The 20984-nt window shown below is 53.5% G+C and overlaps 1 protein-coding gene across 2 annotated transcripts; it reads left to right on the top strand.

Moving 5' to 3' along the window:
* The first annotated feature begins 4252 nt into the window (after positions 1 to 4252).
* Spi1 (Spi-1 proto-oncogene) lies at positions 4253 to 20678 on the top strand. Of its 2 annotated transcripts, none has more exons than XM_046457847.2 (5): positions 4253 to 4523; positions 7637 to 7736; positions 18530 to 18717; positions 19509 to 19671; positions 20043 to 20678. In XM_046457847.2, the coding sequence occupies exons 1-5, from the start codon at positions 4479 to 4481 to the stop codon at positions 20360 to 20362; spliced, it is 816 nt and encodes a 271-aa protein (XP_046313803.1). In that variant the 5' UTR covers positions 4253 to 4478; the 3' UTR covers positions 20363 to 20678. The 2 variants fall into 2 exon arrangements, with proteins under 2 accessions (XP_046313803.1, XP_046313807.1); XM_046457851.2 differs by having other exon boundaries at positions 4256 to 4523; positions 7640 to 7736.
* Positions 20679 to 20984: the final 306 nt, after the last annotated feature.

Here is a 20984-nt window from a genome sequence, read left to right as displayed (position 1 = left end):
CAGCCTAAGGAGGGGACACACACTTATAGTTCCAGCTACTTAGAGACTGAAGCAGAAGGATCTCTTGAGGTAAGAATTGAGGATAGCCAGACAATATAGCAAGACACTGTCCCCCCCAAAGCATCACAGCACAGATGCTCCTCTGCATCCTGGTAAACTAAGTAAAAAATGCAATTGTCCTAGCTCAGCAACACAGTGCACTGTAGCTCAGCCTTCACCCTCAAGATCCTGTGGTGACCGAGGACTGTAGTGGCTGCCACTGCAGCATCTGGAGAGTCTCGGATTGCGTATCACGATTCCAAATTCTGGGGCTGGGGTTGTGGCTCAGGGGTGGAGCGCTCGCCTAGCACATGTGAGGCCCTGGGTTTGATCATCAGCACCACATAAAAATAAATAAATAAAATAAAGGTATTGTGTCCACCTACAACTAAAAAGTAAATGTTTAAAAAAAAAAAAAGATTCAAAATTCAAGCTGAGCATCGTGCACACCTGTAATCCCAGCTATTCTGGAGGTTGAGGCAGGAGTATCACAAGTTCAAGGTCAGCTCAGCAATTTAGTAAGATCCTGTCTCAAAAACAAAAAGGAACCAGGGATGCAGCTCAGTGTAAAGTCCTCTTGATTCAGTCCCCGACACAGGAAAAAAAAGAAATCAACATTTGAAGAACTTCAGTAGAAATTTTTACTGAACGTACCATCCTTTTCATACCATCGTGAAGTCAAAAAATCCCAAGTCGAACCATTAAATCAAAAAATCCTAAATTGAAGCATCATAAGGAAGGGACCTTCTGTACATCTAAACAGTAAAATACTATACAGTCCTTAAGGAAGGGCAAGACAGCTCTGTAATAATTAATATGGAATGGATTTAGGGGAGAAGAAACAAGGGGAAGTATAATGTGTTTAGTGTGATCCCTTCTGTATAAAATAGAACATTGACTTTATCTATCTACATGCTTATGTCTGCTTAGTCCATCTCTAAATGGACACAAGAGGACCAGGTAACAGGGGAGACCGTCTGTGGAAGAGGAACTGAGCACTTGCTGACCTTTGTGCTCTTGGTATTTTGTACCACGTGTCTGTATTATCTATCCCAGAAATAAAATAATGAAAACACTTTTTCTTCCTCTGTTCCCTGGAGACCCCAGGATTCTTGGTTCCAAGCCAGTTTCCTTCCGACCAGAACGACCAGAGCCACATTCTGGCAAGGTGTACCTGGTGACGTCTGGCGAGTCACAGACCCTGACTCCCACTCGTCTCGCTGTACAGGAAGGAGGCTGGGGCCATGCCCTGAGTGCCACCGCCTCCTGGCCTCTGCTGTCCGTGTCCCCCACCTTGCCTCTTGTCCCCCCTCCCCCCCTCCCCTCCCCTGTCCCTGCCTGTTCTCTCCTGTCTCGCCCTTGGCCCTGGGCAGCTCTCCGGGCTCTCTGTCTGCTCCTGCCTTTCCTGCTCTCTCCCTTCCTCGGCTTCTCAGGGCTCCCCCTTCCTTCTGCCTGCCTCCCTCCCCGGTGAGCCCTGCCGGAGCCCCTGCAGGCTGTGAGACTCTGCTGGGGTCTCCGATCTCCTGGGCCCGGGAGATCCTGGCCTGTCAGGCACGCAAACAAGATGTGGTCCTTTTTAACCCTGGGGTTGTGGATCGCCAGACTCTCCTGTCTCTCAGGATGAACAGTATCACAGAACAGTGTTCCAGGGTGTAGGATGGGGTCACGCCCCAACAGACCTAGCCGGAAAATATCTGAAGTCAAAGAAGCTCAGCTTCGTGGGCTCGGGCTGGGGTGGCCCTGAAACCCCCCCACCTCCACCGCCAGGATCTACTCGGAGTTCCTGGGAATCTGGATCCTGCTCTTCCCAAGGATTTGAATAGGAAGGAGCAGGTCCCCGGGGATGTGGGGAAGAGGCCTCTGTTGTCCTCCAGGAGGCGGGAGCTGGAAGAGGGCGGCGGGAAGGTTGCGTGGCCACAGGTGGGAGCAGCTCGCAGGGCGCAGGGCGGGGAGCATTTGGCCCCTTCCAGAATGTTCGGCCCTGAGCTTCTCTCTCCCGGAACCTAGGGCCTCCTGCCTGCTGAGCTCGTGGTCCACCTCCAGCCACACCCCAGCCACCTGGGTGTCTCTTTGGTCTGCCTTTCCTAGGCTCCTTGGGCTTGGCCAGACTTGGGACAATGGACTCCTTCTTCCCCTTGGACCTCTCGAATCTTAATCCTCCTGGAAACGTGGCCTCCTGTCCACACTAACGGGGCAGAGCTCTGCCCTCGCTCTGCATGTAACGAAGCCCCTGGGCTTGGCTCTCGAGGCTGTTGGCCTTGTTTCCGGCCACAAGGATGGCAGCTGGCTGTCCCCATGTTCTTTTCCAACTGCTTGCCCCCACCCTCCCCAGGCCACCCTACCTGTGACAGTGACCTCACTCACACCTCCCTCTCCTGTGCTGTCCAAAGACCCACAGTGTGCCACCACCGCTCCAGGCCTGGGAGGTCCTGGAGGCTCCCTCACCCGACCCCCAGCATGTGGGCGTCATGTGATAAAAGGTACCAGTGAGTAGGTAACTCGCACAAAACCAGATCAGATTAAGACAATAAGGAGCAAACGAATGGATGATGGAGAGGAGGACCTTATCCCCCACCATCTCCTCGCCTGGGGCTGGGCCTTCCTGATGAGGAAGTGAGGAGCCAGGATGGACTCACGCCAAGCCAGCTGTCCCCCTCCTGAGAGACAGGGAGGGGCCTTGGTCAGGTTCCTAGGAGTTCTGAGGACTTGTGACCTGGACCTGTGGAGAGTCCCAAGTGCAGATACCCAAAAAAAAAAAAAAAAAAAATCAGTGAAGATGGAAGGGAGGTTGACCTCGTGGTGAGCCCCAGGCTGTGAATCCCGGGTCTTTGCTGACAGTGAAGGAACTTTCAGGGTTCTGGGAATCTATGGGCAGGAATGAGGCAGACTATCCCCCGAAGGGAGGGGACCTAAGGGAAAGGATGAGATTACACAGGGGAGACAAGAATACTCAAGTTCTTTGCCAGCAGAGTGGACTCACCAGAGGTCACTGGTGAAAATCGAGGCCTCTGTTCATCATTCCACATGCCCCCAGACTAGATCTCTGAAGGCAGGAAGCTAGAACAATACCTTTCTGTTTCCCAGCACTTGGCACAGAGTCTGGAACTCAATTAACATTGGGAGGATGAATGGACTCATGGCTGATGGGTTGGATAAGTGGATGGATGAATAGGTGGATGAGTGGATGGGTGGATGGGTGGATAGACCAATGGATGACTAGATTGGTAGATGGATATATGGTGCTAATAAGTTCTGATAGATAGTAGATGGATGGGCTGATGTATAGACATGTAGATGAACAGATAGATAAACAGATGAATAGGTAGATGAATTGACAGATAAATCAAAAACTTAGTGAACAGTTGGATAAACAGGTAAATAAACTTATGGTTGGCTTGATAGGTAGATAAATGAATAGATAGATAGATAGATAGATAAATTAGATGGATGGGGAAATAAATGATTGGATGGACAGACAAGAAAGGTTTGTAAATGCTGGGGACAGTGGCACATGCCTATAATCCCTGTGACTCAGGAGGCTGAGGCAGGAGGATCACAAGTTGGAGGCCAGCCTCAGCAACTTAGCAAGACTATGTCTAAAAATAAAAAATAAAAATGGGGACATGGTTTGGTGGTAAAGTGCCCCAGGGTTAATTTTTCAGTAGAGAGAGAGAGAGAGAGAGAGTTCAATTTTCAGTACAAAAGAGAGAGAGAGGGAGAAGGAAAGAAAAATAAATGTTTATAAACTAGGAAAACCAAACCAATATTCAAGCATTGACAAAGGGTCAGGAAACTGAGACTCGCCCCAGACCAGGAGGACCCCGGCGGCCAGGGTGTAGGCCACAGGCAGCCCGCCTGGCAGTCAGGGGCTCAGAGCCTCAGCCAGCCAGTCTTACCCCAGAAAGTACAGGCCCCAAGATGCCACCACTCTGACCCCAAGGAGGTAAGCGTCGACCACATAGGGGCCTCACAAGGAATAGACGTGACTGGGCTGCGGGACAGAGAGCCTCCGCAGGGCCTGAGCGAGGGGCGGCCGGGCCTCTGGTGGTGGCCAGCCTTTCTCTTTCCCAGCCCCAGCTTCCTCTGGGCAGGGGGCCTGGCCCCCATGGCCTCCCAAGCCAGCCCCTTGAGCACCACCTGCCCCAGCAGGCCAGAGACTTCCTGTAGCGCAAGAGATTTATGCAAAGGGCTAGGGTGGTGATGTCACCCCAAGGGGACTATCTCCCAGCGGCAGGCCCTTCGATAAAATCAGGAACTTGCGCTGGCCCTGCAATGTCGAGGGAGGGGGCTCACCCAGGGCTCCTGTAGCTCAGGGGGCAGGCCTGAGCCCTGCGTCCGCCCTACGGCCATCCAGCCCCCCGACGGGGCACCCCGTCCTGAGGGGCCCCGCGCTGGCCCCCACCGAGGCAGGGGATCTGACAGGCTCCGAGCTCGGCTGGATGTTACAGGCGTGCACAATGGAAGGGTTTCCCCTCGTCCCCCCTGTGAGTACTGGGACTCCTCCACTGGCCCAGCGGGCCCTCGGAAGCAGCCCGCCAGCCCACTCGAGGGGGCCGCTATCAGTGGGAAGTTGGCGTTTCCTCCCTGGAGCTCCTGGCCTGAGACCTGTGAGGGGCCACTGGCTTCCTCTGGGCCTGGCGGGCTAGGGCTGGCCCACCGTGGGCTGTGACCGATGAGGCCTGAACGGTTATTTATAGCAGGGCTTGGGTGGCAGGCCCAGCTCCAGGGCAGGGGACTGGGCTGAGGATGGTGAGGGTGGCAGCAGAGAAGTACAGGAGGAGATGGGAACACTGGCCTGGGGGAGGCCAGCCCCCGGGCAGGAAGGGGTCGGCTGCCTGCTGGAGGCAGCAGGCAGAGGTCTCAGCCCGGGGCCCACCGACTTCAAGAGACCAAGGATCCTGGAACTCTGGGCCCCCAATGAGTCCCCAACGCCTAGTCTTGGGCCTGGCACAGAGGACATATCTGTTGACCAAATGGTCTGGGCCTACAGGTCCCTGAGAGATGGGGTGGGGGCCTGGACTGGGCCAGGGGCTTGGGGCTGGGCAGGGCAGGGCAGGAGGGGGCTGAGCAGTGACACTGTCGCTAGGGTTGAGCCTGCACTGGAGTTAGGAAGAGGCAGGGACGGTATGGGACCAGGTGGCAACTGAGATTGGGTCTGGGGTAGGACTGGGATGAGCGTCAGATTGGAATTAGGATGAGCACCGGGTCTGGGGGTGGAGGCGCAGAGTCCCAGGAGACCCAGGGAAGGGAAGGGCAGAGGGCGGGCCGGTCTGCAATGCTCCCCGCTCTCAGTGACAGTTGCCGCCGAAGACAGGTGTCAGGGTCCCTCAGAGAGGACCCTTCTCCCTTTTCCCATCTCATGTCCGATGGGGAGGCCCAGGGTGGGGGGACTGGGAAGGGCAGGGCTTGCCCCCTGACTCAGCTTTCCCGGCCTAGCGGCAGCGCCCCTCCCCCTCCCGCTGCGGCTGGGAGCCCTGGAGGCACCCCGCCTGACATCACGGCCAGCATCCTGGGCTGGCTGCCTGGGACCCGGGGAGGCAGGCTCAGGACTGGGCTCCCCTTTCTCCGCCTGAGGCAGACAGTGCCCGAGGGAACCTCTTCCCCAACCTGGGACTCAGCAGGTGCTGGGGACAGGGAAGGATGGAGGGGGTTGTCCCAGCAAGAGCCCATTCTTCCTTAAGAAAGCCCCAGGCCCAGGGGCTTGGCCCTACTGTCTCTGACCCTTGACCTCTCAACCCTGAACTCCCCGACAGAGCTGGGTAGGGAACAGATCCTGGGTTTCCACCTTAGACCCCGGCCCCTCTCTCCAGCCCCAGGGGCCACTCTGAGTGTCTCTGGGGACAATGGGTTCTCAAGACAGCCCTGGTCCCCCATGCCAAGCCCTAAGGGTCACGGTCATTGTTGTGCAATCCTTGGGCACAGGCTGTGGGGGTGGGGAGAGGCAGAGGACTTCTGGGGAGGCAGCTTGTCCCTGTGCCTGAGCCAGTAAGCTGGGGGTGGGGAGGGGGAGAGAGGAAGAGGAGGAGGACTGGGGGGAGGGGGAGGGGGAGGCAGGTGAAGGAAGGAGGAGGGAAGGGAGTATCCAGTGAGGGGAGGGGAAGGGGGGATCCAGGCCTCTGTCCCCTAGCCCCCAAGGCCGCCTGCCAGGATGACTTCTGTACAAACCATTAGTAAGGTGGTCATCACGGTGGGCCTGAGTCTGTCTGGGACCTGGACACAGGCTGTGAGGGAGAGTTGGGGTGGGCAGGGAGACTGATAGGAGGACCCCAGTGTGCTGTAGAGCATGCTGGTGAAATGTGGGAGGTTGTGGGTGTGACCGTTGGTGGCTGGAATGCAGTGGGTGTGCATGGGTCAGTTCATGCAACTCTGCGTGTGCCCACAGGGGTGAGTGTACAAGGGTGCATGGGTTGTGTGTGAGTGGCTGTAAAGGTGTGTGTGGGTGCCAGGTATGATGGCGCACGCCTGTAATCCCAGCAGCTTGGGAGGCTGAGGCAGGAGGATGTCAAGTTCAAAGCCAGCCTCAGCAACTTAGCCAGACTCCTGTCTCAAAATAGAAAAATAAAAAGGGCTGGTGATGTAGCTCAGTGGTTAAGCACCCCTGGGTTCAATCTTTAGTAACAAACAACAACAAAGATGAGGGTGTCAGCCTTTACATGCATGGATGGGTACAGTGGCTGAGAGAGTGAGAGGATGAGCTGTGAGAGTGAGCCCACAAGTGGGATTGGGGCTGTACCGGTGTCACAGGGAGTGTGTGTGCGTTTGGGGGAATGGGTGCATCTGTGTGGATGAGAGGTGAACATGTGAGACCATGATCTGGACCACACAGGCGTGAACATGAGTGTGAGCGTGAGGGGACTTTGTTAGCTTTTCGTTGCTATGACAAAATACCCAAGAAAAACAGCTTAAAAGAAGAAAGGTTTATTTTGGCTCACGGTTTCAGAGGTTTCAGTCTAGGGGTGGCCAACTCCGTGGCTCTGGGCCTGTGGTGAAGCAGAGCATCATGGGGAGGAGGGTGTGGTGGAGCAAAGCCGCTCACCTCCTGGCAGCTGGGAAGAGAGAGAGCTTGGAGGAAGGGACTGGGAACAAGGTAGACTCCCCAAGGGCACACCCCCAAGGACACACTCCCTTCCATGAGGCCCCACCTCCCACAGTTTCTATCCCGTCCCCAAAGTCCAATCACCTATGAATCCATCAATGGAGTAATCCTGAGGTCAAAGCTCTCAGGATCCAGTCACTTTCCAAGTCCCACCTCTGAACGCTGCTGTACTGGGGACCAAGCCTCCTAGGCTGTGGGGGACATTTCAGATCCAAACCATAAAGAGTTGTGGGGCCCAGCCAAGCGGGGCAGGGGGGCTGCACCTTCTCCTCTGTCCTCCAGTGATCTCTGACCTCTATGGCCCCCATCACTGCCTTTAGCTCTCCTGGGACCCCGCCCTCTCCCTGTGGCCCTGACCTTGTGGATTTCAAGCAGAGGGAGAGCTGCGGGGTCAACAGGGTCGCTTGGTGAGGGAAGGTGTTGTGGACTCAACACACTGGGGGCCGCAAACCTGGCTGGGGCCTCCCCACCAGCCCAGGCCTTGACACCCTCCTCTCTCAGCAGCCGTCAGAAGACCTGGTTCCCTATGACACGGACCTGTACCAACGCCAGACGCATGAATATTACCCGTATATCACCAGTGATGGAGAAAGCCACAACGGTGAGTTCAGGAGGAAGGGACTGGGAACAAGGTGGGTGGGCGGTGAGTTCAGGGCCTGCCGCCCCTTCCAGGTGTGGGTGGGCGCCTGAGCACCTGGGCGGAGGGGGAGACGAAAAGAAGAAATGGCTCCAGGCCTTCCTTGGAATTCCAAGGTCAACTTAGCTCTGGGGGAAGTGACCTACTCATCCCTGCATCCCCCACCCCTCGCTGATGAGCCTCTTCCGTGTGCCAAGGACCAGGTCAGCTTCTTGCACATTTATGTCAGCCAACCTGTGGACTTCAACGTGAGGATGCTGAGGCTTAGGGACCAAAGTGACCTGCACAAGGCTCCCAGCTGACCAGGCCCCCCCCCCATCGGTCAGACCCAAGGCCAGCGCTCTGCACACTCGCCGCCCCCGCCAACCCCTTCCTCAGTTCTTCACTCTCTTTCCCTCAAACTCGCCCCCACCCACAGCCCTACTCCCTGCTGTGTGTGTCTAGCAGCTTCTCTGCTGATACTTTGGGCGGGACAGTTCTGTTTGGGGACTGTCCTAGGCACCAAAAGAGGCTTAGCAGCATCCTCAACCCATCCCTCTCCATGCCAGTTCACTGCCAATCATGACAACCAAGTCAGTCTCTTTACGTGTTGCTAAATTTCCCTGGGCAAGGCAAAACCGCGTCCATCTGAGTACTGCTGGATCAGGGGGAAGCCTCTGGGGACCCCTTGCTCAGCAGAGGCCGAGGGTCCCAGTTACCGCAGAGACCTGGGCCAGAAGGTTCTTTTGTCTGTCTACCCCAGGGTCCAGCATCCTTTCTGGAGCAGATTGGCTCCTGGTGCATCCCTGATCCAAAGGTCAGGTGGCCCAGTTAAGGGACTGAATCCTCAGTGGGGGTTCTCCAGGGTGTCTACGGCCCCTTGAGGCAGAGACACGGAGAAGGCTGTATGCAGGCCCATTTAGAACCCTCCCCTCAGGGTCCTGGAACTCACAGCCGGCATCCATTAAAGGACTCCACCTGGAAGCTCTCGAGGTAGGGTGGCGTCCCCTCAAGACCAACTTTCAGGCCCCAGGGCCAGAAAGGCCCCCAACCCAGGAAATACCATCTTTGGTTTTGTTGCTGGGGATGGAACCAGGCTTTGCTCACGCTAGGCAAACGCTCTAAAACTAAGCTGCATCCCCAACCCTTTAAAAAATTTTATTTGGGGACATGGTCTTGCTAAATGGCCCAGGCTGACCTTGAACTTGTGGTGGAATTGCCTCAGCCTCCGAGTAGCTGGGATCACAGGGGAGCCCACCTACCTCTTTTGTGCTTTTAAGCTTATGTGTGATTACACTAGAAACACATCCTCTTGGTAGAAAATTCACACGATGTAGAGAGGGAGGGTGTCTCTCTCACCAACTCTATTCTCAGCTTCTCCTTCCATGGGTGTGAGTGACCCCAGCTCCACACACCCTCCCTTCTGCCAGTGGTTCCAGGACCGACCCATCACCAGTCGGGCTTGAGGAGGGCGCCCCCTGGTGGCTCGGCCCTGCAGGCTCTGCGGGCGGCCTCCTTCCTCCAGAGTCTTGCTTTCCCCATGGCCAACTGGCTTTCCATTCACGGGTTTGGGGTACTTCCTTTGGGTCTTGTGTGGCCTCAGATTTCCTTCCTGGAGTATGAGGGTATGGCCCACATATCTAGAAACCAACTAGGCCTGGGGCTGGGCCCACGGAGTGAGAATTTCAGAGGAAGTGCTTAGATCCGGGGAATGACTCCTGGTTGGATGCCTGAGCACCCCAATTTGGGCCCCCCGAGTCTTCAGGTGTTCCAGACCTGCCCACCCCCTCCAACCCTGTCAGGCCTGGATCCATGTCCTCACCAGCTGTGTAGCTTGGGGCAAGTAACATAACTTCCCTGAGCCCCCCTTTCCTCGTCTAGAAACTGAGAGCCTGAAAATACTTCAGAGTTGTGATGATTCAACGCAGTGACGCACATGGTCTATAAGGCCAGGTACTGTGCTGAGAACAAGGCCCGGTGAACCGGGAGGGCCTCCTTAGCTTTACTGCATTCCCAAGGCAGGAGGGAGGGAGCAGCTGGGGGCGTGGAGAAGCACACCCTTCCACCCCCCCACCCTGCATCCACCCCTCCACCCGCCCGGGCATCCATCCTTCCAACCGCTTAGCACGGGTGCCCCTCCCGCATCAGTTCAGCATTGAAGGTCCTCTGCTGTGTGTCACGTAGCACAGTATTGCAGGCACCTGGGAGTCCACGAGGAGCCAACCAGCCAAGCCCTGCTCTCCGGGAGGGAGGGGAGAGAAAATCCTCAAACACACACACACACACACACACACACTCACACACACACAATGATAAGTCCTATGAGACCCAGAGTGACATAGTGCGGTTTTTGTGTGGGGACACCCTTCTGTGCAGGGTCCGGGAAGCTCAGGGTAGGTGTCACTGAGTTGAAATCTTGAGTGAAGAAAGGTGTAGGGGGGGAGGGGTCCAGGCAAAGGGAGCACAAGGAGACCCTGACAGAGGCCCCAGAGGCTTCTGAGAACCAGACGGTGGAGATAAAATGCATAGGGACGGGTCACACGAGGCTTAAAAGACATGGAGGGAGAGTGGATTTTATTTTATGGAGAGTTTTTTGTTTGTGGGTTTTCTGTTGCTTTGTTTTGCTGTGTGGGGGATAGAGCCCAGAGCCCCAGGCACACTGGGCAAGAGATCAGCACTATTTTGGAGAGGTTTTGTTTTGTTGGTACTATGAATTTAATCCAGGAGTGCTTAACCACTGAGCCACATCCCTAGGCTTTTTATTTTTAATTTTGTGACAGGACAGGTTCTCACTAAGTTGCTTAAGGTCTAACTGGCAATCCTCCTGCCTTGGCCTCCCAAATTGCTGGGATTTTATAGGCATGTGCCACTGTGCCTGGCTTTTGGAGAGTTTTGAGCAGGAAAATCACATAATCTAAAGTGTGAGTGTGTGTGAGTGTGTGTGTGTGTGTTCATATTTAAATACATCTTAAATCTTTAAAGTTTAATTATTACAAAATACTCATTGCTAAGACTTACGAACTACTCCAGCACCCCATGAGAAACATTTTCCTTTTTTTTTTTTTTGTTGGGGGTGGGTACCATGGATTGAACTCAGGGGCACTCTACCACTAAGCCACATCCCCAGCCCTATTTTGTATTTTATTTAGAGACAGGGTCTCACTGAGTTGCTTAGCACTTCACTGTTGCTGAGGCTGGCTTTGAACTTGCAATCCTCCTGCCTCAGCCTCCCAAGCTGCTGGGATTACAGGCGTGCACCACCACACCTGGCTCATTTCCCTCTTTTCTATCTCCCTCCCACTAAAGGTAACTTAGACATCATTGCAGACTTTTATTCTATAAATAAGCCCTGCATATTTATAAATATATACCTATATACATGTAGATTCTATTCATCCAAAATGGAATTACTGGGGCTGGGGCTATAGCTCAGTGGCAGAGCACTTGCCTAGCACTTGTGAGGCACTGGGTTTGATACTTTTTGTAGTTGTAGATGGACAGCATGCCTTTATTGTATTTGTTTATTTTTATGTGGTGCTGAGGATCGAACCCAGTGCCTTATGCATGTGAGGCAAGCACTCTGCCACTGAGCTACAGCCCCAGCCCTACAAAAAAAATTTTTTTTAATGAAATTACTGTATCATGCTGTTCTGCAATTTGCTATTTTTTACTGAAGCCTGTTGCGGATATTCCTCTGTGACATAGACCTTGTGTCCGCTGTTTTACTAACCGAAAGAAGGATTTCTGTTGCAGCACTGTCTGTCTGGGCCAGTGAGGATGTGAAATAGAGCCTTAGAACATTATTCATCCACCAACACTGGCCGAGGACCTTCTGGAGGCTAGGCAGAGAGGGATCTGGTTGGTCTGTCAGTTGGGGAGATCATCTATTCACTTTACTAGGAGAAAGGAGATCCTGACTCTAGCCAGCCATGCCACACCCACGGAATACCTGTGCACGCTTCCCAGGGCAGTTTCCTGGTAACTTTTGTTAAATTGGTATTTGAAATTTCCACTATTATGACCGTGGGATATTACTCTCAGCTTGCCTCTCATTACCTGTGCTTTCTCCGCCCTGTGTATCCGAGGGGCAGTGTCACAGGACGGAAAAGCCCTGATTCTGGAACCAGACACTGGGATTCATCCCCCACTCTCCATTGCAATCTGGAGTGACCATGGGCAAGATGGTCAACCTCTCTGTGCCTTAACTTCATAATAACACTCACTTCACCAAATTGTTGTCAGGATCGAGTGATATAATACATGTAAAATAACCAGAACAGGCCTGGCAAATACTGAATTTCTCTAAGGAGTTGTTACCTTATCATTATAGTCTCCAAGGGAAGGGTGTGTGGCAGGCAAGGTTTTTTTTTTTTTTTTCTTTTGGTACTGAGGATTGAACCCAGGGGTACTTTACCAAAGAGCTTTACTCCTCAGCCCTTATTATTTTTTATTTTCAGACAGTATCTCACTAAATTGCTTAGGGCCTCAGTAAGTTGTTGAAACTAGCCTCAAACTTGCCATCCTCCCATCTCAGCCTCCTGAGTTGCTGGGATTACAGGCATGTGCTACCATGCCCAGGTTTTATTATCATTGTTGTGCTGGGTTGTGTTGTGTTTTACCTCCTCGTGCCTTCCAGCTATTCTGTTATCACTTTAACAATAGTTTAGCCATGCTAGGACTCCAGGTTGAGAATCATTTTTTCCTTAGGAATTTGAAAACATTTCTCTGCATCTTCTGGTTACTAGAGCTCTCCTTGTGAAGTCAAAGGCCCTTCCACATTCCCTTTTCCGAAAGTAACCTGATTTTTTGTTTACATTTGCTTATTTTTTTTTTCTGTTTGTTTTGTCTCTTTGGAAGTTTTTAATATCTTCTTCCAGTGCCTAGTTGTTCTACCAAGTAAACTTCTTAAAAAGCCTGTCTGGGGCTGGGCTTGTGGCTCAGTGGTAGAGCGCTTGCCTGGCGTGTGTGAGGCCCTGGGTTCAATCCTCTGCACCATATAAAAATAAATAAAATAAAGGTATTGTGTCCACCTAAAACTAAAAAATAAAAATTAAAAAAAAAAAACCCATAAAATCGACCATCTTAACTTTTTTTAACCTCAGTACTGGAGACTGAACCCAGGAGTGCTCTACAACTGAGCCTACATCCCTGGCCTTTGTTATTTTTGAGACAGGGTCTTGCTACATTGCTGAGGCTGGCCTCGAGCTTGCGTCCTCCTATCTTGGTCTTCCAAATAGCTGGGCTTACAGGCGGTTGCGCCACCAGGCGTGGCCATCTTAACTATTTTTAAGCATGCAGCTGGGTGGTATAAAAAAATACAGTCACACTGTCATGTAACCATCACCACCATCCGTCTCCACAATTCTTTTCATCTTGCAAAACTGCAACCCTCCAGCCACCCGCTAGCCTCTGTGAACCGGACTGCTCCAGGTGTCTCATACCTGGAACCACACAACATTTGCCCTTTCGTGACTGGCTCATTTCCCTTGGCACGGTGTCCTCGAGGTCCATGCATGTTGCTCCACCTGTTGGAACCCTCCCCACTAAAGCTTGACTACCGTTCAACTGGATGCACACACCACCTTCGCTTCTTCATTCATCTGTCCACAGAGTTGGGTTGCTTCCAACTATGGGCTGCTGTGAAAAATGCAGCCCCCTGTGAACTTGGGTGTACGGATATCTCTTCAAGACTCTGACTTAAATTCTTCGGGATCTATACTAGAAATGGAATTGCTGGGTTATATGGTAGATTTATTTTTCATTTTTAAAGGAACTCCCATACTCATCCCCACAGGGGCTGCACCGTGTTTACATTCCTACCATTGGTGTGCAAAGATTCTAATTTTTTTCACATCTTCACCAACACTTGTCATTTTCTGTTGGTTTGGTTTTCGTAGTAGTCATCCTAATGGATGTGACTGAATTTGCTGCTTGCGATGGGACTCGTGAAGGAAAGAGTTCCAAAGTATGGCTCTTTCTCTCCATCCACCCATAAATTCATCCATCCACCCATCCACCCATCCACCCATCCACCCATCCATCCATCCACCCATCCACCCATCCATCCATCCATCCATCCACCCATCCACCCATCCACCCATCTACCCATCCATCCATCCACCCATCCATCCACCCATCTACCCATCCATCCATCCACCCATCCACCCATCTACCCATCCATCCATCCACCCATCCATCCACCCATCTACCCATCCATCCATCCACCCATCCATCCATCCACCCATCCACCCACCCATCTATCCATCCACTCATCCAACCATCCATCTACCCATCCACCCAGATGTCTGCCTACTTCATACCACAAACCATCTATGATTCACCAATTTGTTCACACACTCATCTAATCATCCACTCATCCCTCCTTCCAGCTGTCCTTCCCTCCACCTACCAAACCTTCCATCCATCTTGCACTGAGCTCTCTAATAAATATTCTATTTTACATGCCAGGTGCATTGCTGGATGCTGAAGGACACAGGTCCTACTGGATTCAGTGTTATAAGAGGGGAAATAATTAAAACTCTCATAATTAGGATACAAGGTAGAGAGTAGCAAGTGCTCTGAGACGGGCAGTTCTCTGGGCCTCAGTTTCCACATCTGAACAATTTCCAGGGAAGGCTGGGCTCCAGCCACCTATGTCCAATGGCCTATGTTTTCCTGCGAAGGGTTTTTTCCTTGTCTCCTCCTCTCTTGATTCCTCATCTTTCTCCTCAGTTTTTGTTGTACTTCTGTTCTCCTGGGTAGAGCCCTGGGTTTGAGGCTGAGCTTTCTGTTCTGGGGAGATAAGGTCAACTGAATGACTCTTAAGGCTGAATTTCTGCCTGGAGTTGTTTTGAATCTCACTCTATTTTTGTCCTGGTTACAAATGAGTAAGAATTGGAATGTATGGGCAGGACTTTGGCCCCAGGTTGAGAGCTGGTTTAAAGGGAGGAAATGAGTGATCAAGGCGAGTGAGTTATTTCTGGCTGTCTGGGTGAATGATGGATGATTGATGGGTAGATGATGGATGGATGGATGGTGGTTTAATGATGGATGGACGGACAGATGATGAGTGATGGATGGATAGACAATGGATGGTGGATGATGGGTGGGGTAATGGTGGACAGATGGATAAAAGCAGTCAGCTGCTGGGCACGTTGGCACACGCCTGTAATCCCAGCAGCTCAGGAGGATCACAAGTTTAAAGCCAGTCCCAGAAACTTGGAAAGGCCCTAAGCAACTTAGTGAGACCCTGTCTCAAAATAAAACATAAAAAGCGCTGGGATGGGGCTTGGTGGTTAAGCGTTCCTAGGTTCAATCCCTGGTACGGGAGTCTCTCAGGGGCCATCCCAGGTTTTACTGAGAGCTTTCATTAAGTGTCACCCCAGGTCTTAACACTCTCAGTCTAGCTCCTCCGAGGGGATGTGGTATGGTGCTGAGAGCTCTGTCCCTGAAGTTACATGCAAGTGGGTTTGGAGCCCGACTCCACCAGTGAGTACTGTAGACAAAGGACGTACTTGTCACAGTCTCCAAGCCGACAAAAGGGAGATCATACTATGGTGGCCACCTCCTCAGAGTTGGGGTGAGGATTAAATGAGATCACCTGGGTGACCCAGTGAAGGGACAGAAAGGATAGAGCACTGCCATCATGAAGGGTGTCCAGATGTAAGGCCAGAGTGCCCAGGGTGCGGGCTTTGGAGGGAGGCCCAAAGCCTGTACCCTGGGCACTCTGGCCCTAATCTCCTGAGCATCAAACCAGGGCCAAAGGCCAGGTTTCTGTTGGGACTTTTGAAACCTTCCTCATGCCTTTGTCTCCCTTGTTATAAAATAGAAAGGGCTGTGGACTGTGCTATACCTCTGTGCTACGTCCCCAGCCCTTTTTATTTTATCTTTAAATTTTGAGACAGGGTCTTTCTAAGTGTCTGAGGCTGACCTCAAATTTGTAATCCCCCTGCCTCAGCCTCCTAAAGGGCTGGGATTACACGTGTGAGTCACCAAGTTTGTTTTTCCTTTCAGGTTTACATAACTTTGTAGAAAGAGTTATTCAGAAACCAAGATTCTTTTGTTCATTTGCTCATCTGCTCAGGACATGGCTGTTTATGTCTGCTATGATTAGGCACCAGGAACCCAGAGGGGAACAAAATCAGTCCCTGAAAACACTGGCGCTCCAACTTCAGGCTCTGGGGAAAAGTGACAGGTCCCCCAAAAGCTGTTTCTCTGGGGCACTAAGGTGGCAGGGAGCAGGGAGATGAGGAAATGAACATTTTAAAAGTGGCTGCTGAGCCAGGCTCCAGGATGCATGCCTAATAATCCTAGTGGCTCAGGAGGCTGAGGAAGGAGGATCACAGTTTCAAAGTCAGTCTCAAACAATTTAGCGAGGCTGTAAGCAACCTAGTGAGACCCTGTCTCAAAATAAAAAAAATAAAAATAAAAAGGGGATTGTGGCTCAGTGGTTAAGTGCCCTTGGGTTCAATCCCTGGTACTAAAATTAATAAATAAATAAACAAAATAAAGTGGCTACTGAGTTGAGCATGGTGCATACCTGTCATCCCAGCAACTCGGGAGGCTGAGACAGGAGGATGGCCAGTTTGAGGCCACATTCAACAACTGAATGAGGTCCTAAGCAATTCAGTGAGATCCTGTCTGAAAATAAAAAATAATAAGGGCTGGGGAGTAAGCTCAGTGGTAAAGTGCACTTGGGTTCAATCCACAGCACCAAACAAACAAACAAACAAATACCCCCCTCCCCCCATAAAAAAGAATGACAGCTGTAAACCAGGTGTGGTGGTACATACCTGTCACCCCACTACTGAGGCAGGGGGATCACAAGTTCTAGGCCAGCCTTGGCAATTTAGTGAGACTCTGGCTCAAAAACTAAGAGGGGCTGGATTGCTCACTGGTGGAGCACCCCTAGGTTCGGTCCCCAGTCCCTAGTACTGCATGTTCAAAAGATAATGCAAGCTTTTTGGGGGGGCGTGTCTGGGAGTCTCCCTGTGTTACCCAGGCTGATCTTAACACCTGGCTTCAAGTGACCTTCCCTCCCCTGCCTCCCAAATGCTGGCACTACAGAGGGGCCCCACACACCTGGTTCTAATGTCGGCTCTTTAGAATAAAATATTAATACAATGATGCTGATAGTGGTTCATGCCGAGTGAGTCTTACTTTGCACCTGGTTCTGTTCTGGGCACTTTGTAGGCATTAGCCGCAGGCACGGTGAGGATTTGAACCAGCTCTGCCTGAAATCGTGGGCTTTCTCTTTTCCAGTCTCCTAGAGGCAGGGCTGGGCTGTCTGGGTTGTGGGCTCGCACAACTTCACACGTGCACAGGACCTCGGTCACTATCCACTTGCATCTCTGACTTTCCAAATGGGGTATCAGGCTCAGGGGGAGAAAGATCTTGTCCGAGGTCACACAGCAAAGCCACCACTTAGCAGGATTAGAAAGCAAATCCTCAGATATTTGGTAGAGAGCTAAAAAAAAAGAAAAGAAATCATTTCTTTTCTTCTTCCTTCCTTCTTTCCTTCCTTTCCTTCCTTTTTAATACTAGAGATCTGGGGATTGAATCCACTAAGCTATATCCCCAGCCCTTTTTATTTTTTGAGACAGGGTTTCCCTAAATTTTGGAGGCTGGCCTAGTATGTACAATCCTCCTGCCTCAGCCTCCTGGGTCGCTGGGATCACAGGCATGGGCCACTGGGCTGAGCATCACACTTGATTTCTTAGGGATTCGGAGTGCATGAGTTCCTGTGAAGGAGGGAGAGGGAGAGGGAATGCAGGCGGATGACAGCCATGTGTGTACAACTGCATGTTCATGAGTCTCTCTCTCTCTCTCTCTCACACACACACACACACACACACACACACACACGGTTGTTAGTGGACGTCCCAAAGACACTGCCCAGACTGGCTTCTCGTACACTCCTTCTTTGTGCCCATGAACAAATCCATCCCGTCTCTACACCCCACTTTCTTTCGGACCAAACGCTGCTCAGGAAGTCCCTCAGACGTGGGCAGTTTTTGTTCCTGGAAAAGGTGCCCAGAGAAACCATGCTGAAGACCTGCCCTGGCCCCGAGACGGGCTGTGGGTGTGTGTGGCTGTTCCCCAGACTCCAGCCAGCCACCGGGGCTTCCCAGGGACACCTGCGGCGCTGCCCCCTCCCTGGAACAGTACTCAGGCCAGGGCTTGGAGGAGCAGGACTGCGGGTCTGGACAAGCTCTGGAAGTGTGAGGAAGGTCAGCCCTGTGACTTGGCCGTCACACCTTGGCCATGTGACAAGGTCCTGTGCCAGGGACCTCAGGAACAGGGAGGTCTGAGGTGGGGGAAGGGAATCAGAGGCCAGAGGCTAGGAATTTTTACAGATGAGTTCTCCTTTGAACCCTCCCCAGAACAATGACCCTCATTTACGGCCAGAGGGGCCCAGGCTGTGCCTGAAGTCTCACTCTGTCAGTGGCAGAGTCAGGACTCAGACTTGGGGACCAGAAGCCTGCATCCCTGTGACTGCACAGGAGGCAGGAGAAAGTGGGTGCTGAGCACAAGGGCTTTGCTTCAGGCCTGGATTCTGGCTCTGCCATGGATGCTGCCCTTGACCTTGGGCATGTCTCGTAGCCTCAGAGCCTCAGGGTCCTCCCTATAAAGCAGGAGTAGGAGACAGGAGCATCAGTGAGGGAGCCCTGCAGTCTGGATGCGGAGCGAGCCCCCTGTGGCCCCACATGGCTGTTTCTGTTGCTGGCACTTCCCCCGCCCTGCCCGCCGGCGCTCACTGATGGCCTGTCCCCCCACAGACCACTACTGGGACTTCCACCCTCACCACGTGCACAGCGAGTTCGAGAGCTTCCCCGAGAACCACTTCACCGAGCTGCAGAGCGTGCAGCCCCCGCAGTTGCAGCAGCTCTATCGCCACATGGAGCTGGAGCAGATGCACGTCCTCGACACCCCCATGGCGCCGGCCCACACCAGCCTCGGCCACCAGGTGCGTGCTGCTGGCTGTCCTCTGTCCTCAGGACCACGCCAGGCCTGTGGTGAGGCCCGGGAGCTTCACAGGAAGCTGACACAGGCTCTTACTCAACGTGGCTTCCTGCCCCACCGCGCCAACGGCGGCCGGAGCCCCAACGGCTGCCACTGACCCCCCGACTGACCTCGTGGCCTGCACCCCTTATCTCCTCTCGCTGGAGATGGACAGACCCCAGATGATCCCAGAACCCCCCCCATCTTTGGCTCCCCACCCCATGCATGGTCCTGTGTCTTGGGGACCCTCACAGACTGCAAGGCCTCATTTATGGGCCCCTCGGATATCCAAGTCATGAACCTCTACAGGGCCGTTCCGCACCCACTGACCGCCTTACCAAACCCTCTCTGTCCCAGGGGCTGTAACCCCAGTGACCTAGTGACCTCCGCCACCCCTTCCCTCACTCATCAAACCCCATTTGCTCCAGATCAACCCCCTCGGCATCCCCCTTCTCTCCCAAGGCCACTGTCATGCCAGACAGCACCTTTGGGTGTATGAGAATAAGGTGCCCTTTCCCCAGGGACCTGCCCTGAACCAGGGGGCCCAGGTGGGAAGGGCAGTAGGCTGGATGTCAGTAACCCCTGGTCACTGTGATCTGTGCCCTGTGTGGTTGTGGCCTCCACTGGCCTTCAATTTCTCAGCCTCCTCCCTAATCTTCCTGCCCCTGTGGCCACCTGCTTCCCAGCACTCCCTCTCCTCTTACTGAGCCCTGAGCTGTCCCTTCCTGACCTCAACTCCTTGCCCCACCTTTCCAGGTCCCCTACCTGCCCCGGATGTGCCTCCCATACCCATCCCTGTCCCCACATCAGCCCAGCTCAGATGAGGAGGAGGGCGAGCGGCAGAGCCCTCCACTGGAGGTTTCTGATGGGGAGGCGGATGGCCTGGAGCCCGGGCCTGGCCTTCTGCACGGGGAAACAGGTAAGGCCCAGCCCCAGGCCCTGACCCAGCTGGGCCCAGCCCTCTGTCCCCTGCCCCTTCTACACCCCAGCGGAGGCTGATCAACCCAGCAATCAGGCTGGAGGGCTGTGTGTGTGCGATGGTTCTGCAGGGTCTCTGAGCGTCTCTACCTGGGCTCTGTGAGCACGTGTTACGAGTGTAACAGGGCTCTCCCCAAAGTGTGCTGTGTACGTGCATGAGCGTGTGTGTGCATGGTGCGTGCGTGTGCCAGTGTGCGCCCTGCAGCTGGGGGAGCTCTTCCCCTGTGAACCATCCCGCCACACGGTCCCGGTGGGGTGGATGGTCCCTGAGGGGCCCCTGTGGCCTCCATCCCACGCGCCCCTCTCCCACAGGCAGCAAGAAGAAGATCCGCCTGTACCAGTTCCTGCTCGATCTGCTTCGCAGCGGGGACATGAAGGACAGCATCTGGTGGGTGGACAAGGACAAGGGCACGTTCCAGTTCTCGTCCAAGCACAAGGAGGCGCTGGCGCACCGCTGGGGCATCCAGAAGGGCAACCGCAAGAAGATGACCTACCAGAAGATGGCGCGCGCGCTGCGCAACTACGGCAAGACGGGCGAGGTGAAGAAGGTCAAGAAGAAGCTCACCTACCAGTTCAGCGGCGAGGTGCTGGGCCGCGGCGGCCTGGCCGAGCGCCGCCACCCGCCCCACTGAGCCCGCAGGGCCCCCAGGCCTCCCGCGGGCCACAGCATTAACCCCCCGCCGGCCCGGACACAGGGAGGACGCCCGGGGCCAGGGCAGGACTGGCGGCCACCCTCCCTCGCCTCCCCTCCAGCCCCGCTTGCCCCAGGGGACCCCAGCTCCGAGGTGCCCGCAGGCCGCCCGGGCTTCGGTCGGCCTCGCTCAGTGGCCAGGGCGCTTCCTTGGGGCTGTCTCTTGTCACTTCTGTAGATGGATGCTCCTTTCTAAGCATCACCTTCTCCCACCGCCCTCACCCTTTAGGAAGGAAGTAAAGTCTTGTTAGACACCATGCTTGCAGCGACAGAGTCTCTTTCAGAATGTGCCCCTTGTCTGTCCCCTCCCCCTTGAGCAGGGACATGGCTGGTTCCCTCATTTAGCCATTGGGTGTCTACCCAGTGATGGACCCTGGGCACGCAGAGACAAATGACACACAGACAAATGACACACACCGCCTGAGCCTGGAACAAGACCTTCATTGTTATTAGCAGAGTACACCAAAGTAAAAGGCCTTCTGCACCCCAGAGGGTGTTTGAAGCCTCGATGAGGCTTGAATTCACCATCTTCTGAGTTAAATATGGTGCAAATGATGTCGATG

This window comes from Marmota monax, unplaced genomic scaffold, assembly GCF_021218885.2.
Source record: "Marmota monax isolate L192 unplaced genomic scaffold, Marmota_monax_Labrador192_F-V1.1 WCK01_AAM20220418_F8-fsc00047, whole genome shotgun sequence".
NCBI lineage: Eukaryota > Metazoa > Chordata > Mammalia > Rodentia > Sciuridae > Marmota > Marmota monax.
Note: the sequence above shows the minus strand (reverse complement) of the source record. Positions and strands in the feature narration are given on the sequence as shown.